This window comes from Dendronephthya gigantea, unplaced genomic scaffold (assembly GCF_004324835.1).
Source record: "Dendronephthya gigantea isolate DGI-Jeju-01 unplaced genomic scaffold, DenGig_1.0 000202F, whole genome shotgun sequence".
Classification (NCBI taxonomy): Eukaryota; Metazoa; Cnidaria; class Anthozoa; order Malacalcyonacea; family Nephtheidae; genus Dendronephthya; species Dendronephthya gigantea.
The window spans coordinates 206,995-213,532 of NW_021163212.1; the positions used below are offsets into that span (position 1 = coordinate 206,995).

The 6,538-nt window shown below is 37.0% G+C and overlaps 1 protein-coding gene across 1 annotated transcript; it reads left to right on the top strand.

Annotated features, from left to right (window-relative positions):
- The first annotated feature begins 3,783 nt into the window (after window positions 1–3,783).
- Window positions 3,784–5,730, top strand: LOC114539420 (steroid 17-alpha-hydroxylase/17,20 lyase-like). Its single transcript, XM_028560047.1, has 2 exons — window positions 3,784–4,630; window positions 5,072–5,730. The coding sequence occupies exons 1-2, from the start codon at window positions 3,784–3,786 to the stop codon at window positions 5,728–5,730; spliced, it is 1,506 nt and encodes a 501-aa protein (XP_028415848.1).
- Window positions 5,731–6,538: the final 808 nt, after the last annotated feature.

Here is a 6,538-nt window from a genome sequence, read left to right on the forward strand (position 1 = left end):
AAGAAAGGTGGCTGATAGCTCTTCTTATTGGTTTTCAGATATTTTCTACTTGTATATTGGCACAAATATCGTTTGAGGCGTCCTGAAATTGACATTGGGGCCGAGATTTTCTTTAAGTTTTTCTCTGATCTCTTTATAATAATTTTAGGTAATCTAGTGAACTAGTGCGTTTAAATTTATTTGAACTAATGCTCAAATTTACCTCACTTCAGATCAGTGAAGCAGAGTTTAAGTGGGTTGTTAGCTGAGCTAAGGGTTCTTTTGATTTTTCTACAACATCTGCCAACCGGATTTGCTTGATGCCATCAATCAATATTCCGTCGTTCAAGGGCGATGGAGCCGCTTACATAACAGGTAGCCGCTTTCAAAACAGTTTTAACGTACATGCATACATGCAATTTACATCACATTGCAAATTACTGAAAGTATAGCCCGACGCATGGGATGCAAATTATCATTTTGCCGCCTTTTTCTGTTCACCGAGCTCTGTAATAACTGGGGGTGCGTAGGTTTGGTTGTTTAAATCAACGTCAATCAACAGGCGTACACTTTTTTCACCTTGTTTAAGAAGTTTTGAATATTGAATTGAATATGGTTTTTCATAATCTCTCGGGAGTCAGTGGAACAATGGACACAAATAGCCATGCAGAAAAATGTGAACTAAAAATACGAATAAACATAAAATTGCTTTGTTTATACGTACATTTTATCTATGAATTGCCTACTTGACAGTTTTATTTATTTTCGCCTGCGAATTGCTTTGGATGCGTCAGCGAATATTGCTTTTAGTATTAAATTATTAACCAAACAACAACCTTCAATAATGCAAAAAACCTGAATACTTGTTCGATCTTAAGAGAAATTGGTAAGCTGGACACAGCCATACTTATCCACTCATCCGTATTTTACCCCCTCATCCGCATTTTCACATCCGTATTCCCCTTCCGCATCGGCCATCCGCAATCCGTATCCGCATTTTACCCCTACCCCTCTAGCATATGCATTCTAATTGTGTCATTTATCATTTATCAAAATAAATGCAAAATAATTGGCAATGAATGCGTCAATTAAATCCCCGAACTTCTATTTCAAATTAAATCGGTAACTTCTAATGCTTTTTTTTCGCTATAATTTTTGTGTATATTTAGTAATGTGCAATGATTTTGCGGCAAAATTAATAATAGCGCATGTAACTTTAGAATTTAATAAAAAAGTTAAAATTTGAACACCTAAATTATTAGCACTTCTTGACCTTGAAATTGCTACTGCTACTTTTAGCAACTACCCTTCATTTTCGGAAAACTCTTCGTTCAATCTCCAAGTCTCGTATTTCATACAACAAACTTTTCAGACGTCGCATCATGATTTCCTGACATGTCGACCCGATGCAAATTGTGACAGCCACTGAATGCATGTGCATGGCACAGGAATTGCCACTGTTGAACTTGCTATATGTAAACATATGATTATGTAGATATAATGTAAACCAAGGGAGACTATAGAATCGGTTATTACCCATTGGACGCCACACCATACTTTTAAGTAGCTTTAAAATAGCTTTTGTTGTTTTTCGAATCATAACTGTCTGAAATCACCGATATCACAGTTGATAGAATATAGTCACATGGTTTGGAGACTAAACAAAAGTACAATACAACTCATTAACAGTGTTATTGTCGACGTTTATGCAAAAAATGGTTCCTTTCTCGTCACGTGTCTATTGTATTTTAGCCAAACGTACCAATGGCATTCGTCTTGCTAAGCTCCTCAACCTAGGCTTGAAAAACATGTTAGTTATAAGATTGCTATTGGTTTATAAGTGTAAATACAATAGGCACGTGATGAGAAAGGCACAATTTTTTGCATAAATCTACCTCAACATAGTTAATGAGTTGTATTGTAGTTTTATGTGGTCTCCAAACCTTGTATATTCTATAACTGTGCCTATATGCATTGAGAAGTGATAAGGACAACAGAGGAAACGGTGAGGTGTGCGGACAAGAGGTGTGTGATGCAGTTAATCTATTACAGTACTTATCGATTGCGATTTGAATTAAAGCATGAAAATTCATATTTATTGTTACGCCCGACATGTTTCTGTTGGTCGCGATTGTTTCACGCTTATGTAATTGAAGATGAATATACAAAATAACATGGGTGTTAATCAAACGTTGGTTGAGGGGACCATGAGCGCTTTCTTTTATTTACACAGTAAAAACAGACATATCGGTCTAGTCGCATTTCAGCTAGTACAGACAGATTGCTTTGTTTTTAGTTTTTCAAGAACTCTAGCACGGGAAATGTATTTTTAAGGAAATGCTCTATTTCAATTCAAGATATATGAACGGTTTGACCATTTTAGCCGCTTAAAGTGCCGGAAGCGATATTCTGTTATGCAAGGCTGATTTGTATTAAAAGGGTATGAATCGACGCCACTCGTGAATATACAACCCCAAATAAGATCCTAATAATGGCCCTGTTTTCTCCTACAAGCTGCATGACAAACGTTTAGCGTTTTATCGAGCCAAAAAGGAGTGTTTTTGCTTGTGATTTAAGCCGGACTTTGATTTTGATCGTGCAGAATATGCGCGTGCAGTCGTTTAGCTCTGATCAAGTTCACAGAACATGCGTTCCGTCGTTTAGTGTTGATTGAGTACACAAAATATGCGTGAAGTGTCATTTAGCAATTAGCTTCCATTGAGTACGCTTAGAAGGCGTATTTAGCATCAATTATTTAGACAAAACACTTCTCGACGTTTCGACCTGAGGGCCTTCGTGACGAGAGTTAGTATGAGCTGATGTTAAGTACAAAGACGTGTAAGTGACGGAATCAGCCGCTTAAGTTAGCACGAAGAAGCGGAAAGTTGATTGAGCCGCTCAACGCCGATAAGATGGTCACAAATACGTCACATGCGATCACCACGTATTTCTTTTGGACCAAATTAAGATTGGCCGAGTGGGAAAATAAGTCTTGCGTGAAAAAAACTGACCGAATTTAAGACTCTCGCTTTAGCTCGAGTAATTAAAAGGTCAAAGACCACACGAGTCTCCTGCATGCAAGTTAATGTTGTGCATGGCTGTATATTTCAAGTATATAGAGTCTGGTTCAAGTGGCTTAGTATATTGCGCAGAAGTATCAAAGATGAACTTAATAATTGCTTCACATTGGGAAAGATTAATCCGTTTTAACTATCGAATGACACGTTTCAGTTCAGTACCAAATGGAGAAAAAAATGAGCAAATGCGAGGCTGATAAAAATAGTTGGTCTGCGACCGGTTGTATTAAAGCCGGATAGCGTTGGATATAGTGTTTTTTTTAATCGCTTTAGAATCGCTTATTGTTGGGTATAACTTTGATTGAATCTTATTATCACTAAATCGTCTTCAATAATTTTTTTTCCAAAGTTGAAATTTTATTGCTTTTCAAACATTTTTAGAATTTAGAACGGGTTGAAATCACTATCCGGTGGATAGCGCTATCCGGCTTACATACAACCGGCCCCAGATTCGCATATTTTCACTTTTGAGCGTAATTAAACAGGTGCATGACAAAAAGAAAAACACAATCATAAAAATGCCACCGCTTAATTGCACTGGTGTTAAAAGGTTCAGAAGTGAAATTCATCATTAGTTCCAAAGCCCGGCAAAAGGAGCTGTTTTAAGCTGATGGTAGAGTGTACGTTAGTCGCCTTGCTACATATGTGTTATCTTCTTTTATTTCATAACTATTTGTCTTAATCATTAACATGACCAACCTTTTTCTGCAGAACTGTTTAATTCATCATGCTCCTGGAAATATTCATCTTGGTGGCGATTTTATATGTGACTTGGTTTTACCTGTCCACTTATGCAGTCAGACGAAAGTTACCAAGAGGTCCCATACCAATACCTCTGATTGGGAACGTTCTTCAAGTCGGTTTGGATATGCCATTCTCAATGGAAAACCTTCGCAGAGAATTTGGAGACCTTTACACAATTTCTCTGCCCATTGGAACATTTCTTATTTTAAACAACTCTGAATTGTTTCAGGAAGCTTTTGTGACAAGAAAAGATGATTTTTCAGGTCGTGTTGACGAATCACAGTTTCCATTCAATGTCATATTTGAAAACAAGGATCTCGGATTTACAAACCACAGCAGTGCTTACATTTTTCGTCGAAGGGTGTTTTCAAATGCCTTGCGCGTCTTTGGTGAAGGTAAAAACCTTGCAAAGGAACGATTGTACAACGCATCCGACAGGTTATTGCAAAAGATAAACAAAACGGAAGGGAATCCGTTTTCAGTGAAGGAATACCTTGGGAAAACAAGCATGATAATCCTATGTGAATGGTTGGTTGGAAAACAGTTCAGTTATGATGATCCGACAATAAAGAAGTTGATAGAATTCAACGAAGAATTTGCTACTGTAATCCGCCCTGGGAGTGCACATTATTTTCTCCCATTTTTGAGGTTCTTTCCAACGTCATATGCGAAATCCCTTCAAAACGTGTTAAACATAAGAGACGGGTTTTGCGGTGAGCAGCTGAAATATCACCTTGAAACCTACAAAGAAGGGGAAGTTCGGGACATAATTGATGCATTCATTGTCCAATTTCGCAATGAAAAGGAAAAGGAACGTGATAGTGACATAGGTAGGAAGAACGTATCCCAACAAAAGAATGCTGAACTATTATTTAAGTACGGTTAAATACAGAAAGATTTCCTCGGACTGTGATAATAGTTAAATAAACACGGTATCTTTGAAAGTACGATTCTGCCCAGTGAGATATCCTATATAGATAAAAATTACTACTGATTTATCTTCTGACAAATAAATGTATGAAAACCCATAACACGAAGACGAGGATCGCAAAAAAAACACAATAGGCATTGATCACATTTGTTGCTCTAAAAATATTTTTCATGCCTGTCTCAGTCTAGGATATCTAGTATCATTACAATGACTGGTACGACTAAACCTTTAAATCTGTTCCACTGATCAGACCGGAAAAGTCTTACTATAGTACGATTATTGCTCATGCAGCAGGCATGATTTCGAATTAAGACTGAAGTTTTAATTTTTTTCCTTCTAGGTTCCATAGAAGATATTAAGTTCTTGGTAATGGATGTTCTCTTCTCTGCTCACGATACCAACAACGCCATCTCAACATGGTTTATACTGTATATGATATTATACCGCAATGTTCAAGAGAAAGTTCACGAAGAGTTTGACCGGGTTATTGGAGATTCCCGTCTCCCTTGTCTAGAAGATGCTGATAATCTCCCGTATTTTCAAGCTACAATATGTGAAGTTATCAGACATGCTGTTTCAATTGCGTTGATCATGCGTAGAGCTGTACGGGATACCAAAATTCAGGATCACATCATTCCGAAAGGAACAACGATAATCTTGAATCTTTGGAGGATACATCATGATGAAACGAAATGGAAAAGCCCATCCAGATTCCTTCCTTCCCGTTTTCTAAATGAAAACGAACAGTTTATCGGCTGGAAATCTGAGTTAGATTTCTTCCCATTTTCTATTGGTCGAAGGGCTTGTCCGGGAATAGCACTGGGTAAAATGAACGTTTTTATCACTCTATCAAGGCTGTTCCATCAATTTCGATTTAAAATACCACCAGGCTCGCCTAAACCTACCTTAGAGGCGATGACGAGTTCTGTGAGATTTCCAAAGCCTTATGAAGTGAAAGCTATAAAACGCACGAAAGCCATAAATACAGTAAAAACTTAAACTAACATGAAAACTTTGTGTTCGTTAGAATAATAAAGTGAAATTTAGAGGAAATTGCCTTCATAATGAACAGATATAAGAATGTTATTATTAGAAGTGTTATTAGAAATAAAATATTATATAACAATATCGCTGAATGTATCAGGTTTTACTTAGAATCGAGGAAACGTTTGGAACGGCCTCATATTTAAGCTCGATATTTGCGAAAAATTCCGTTTGGTATTTCCCATGACTACCATGAGAATTTGTAATATTGTTATTACGGATCAATGCGCTCTGCTTATTTAGACTCTACCATGCACATATTCATTTTAAATCATAGAGAACCAATAATGTGTGAGGTAAACATACAGTTCCTCATGTTTAAAAGATATAGCAGTTCAAAATGTAAACATGTCGTTTGTTTACATAACGGCTGGACATCACCTTTAAATTCTGGCAGACGGGATTGGAAACACTGTAGGGCTCACTCAATAAATTTGAGTGCGAGTAAACTTTTAGAACACAGTCGTAATACTTTCAATAAAAAATAAATGCAGAAGGAAAGTGTGGACCGTTCAACCTAGGTAAGAAAAGAGTACTATAGGTAGGAGCTTGCAATTGACCAAGATGGCAAGAGGCGCTTGCCCTCTACCCCTCCCACCCAAAAAACCCGTAAAATCCTTTTCGCGACTTCGAAAAAAATATTTTGAAAGCTTGATATGCAATAATACCGCGAAGTTTAACAAGATGTAAATTTTCCTGTCAGAAAGAATAATTATATGAAAAAGCAAAGGATGAGACTCGGACTTAGTTTATTAAACATGAC

Excerpts from the sequence above, each read along its gene's own strand:
- LOC114539420 (XM_028560047.1), top strand. The coding sequence starts at position 3,784 with ATGCTCCTGGAAATATTCATCTTGGTGGCGATTTTATATGTGACTTGG. Across the intron at positions 4,631-5,071 it reads GGAACGTGATAGTGACATAG|GTTCCATAGAAGATATTAAG; the intron begins GTAGGAAGAACG and ends TTTTCCTTCTAG.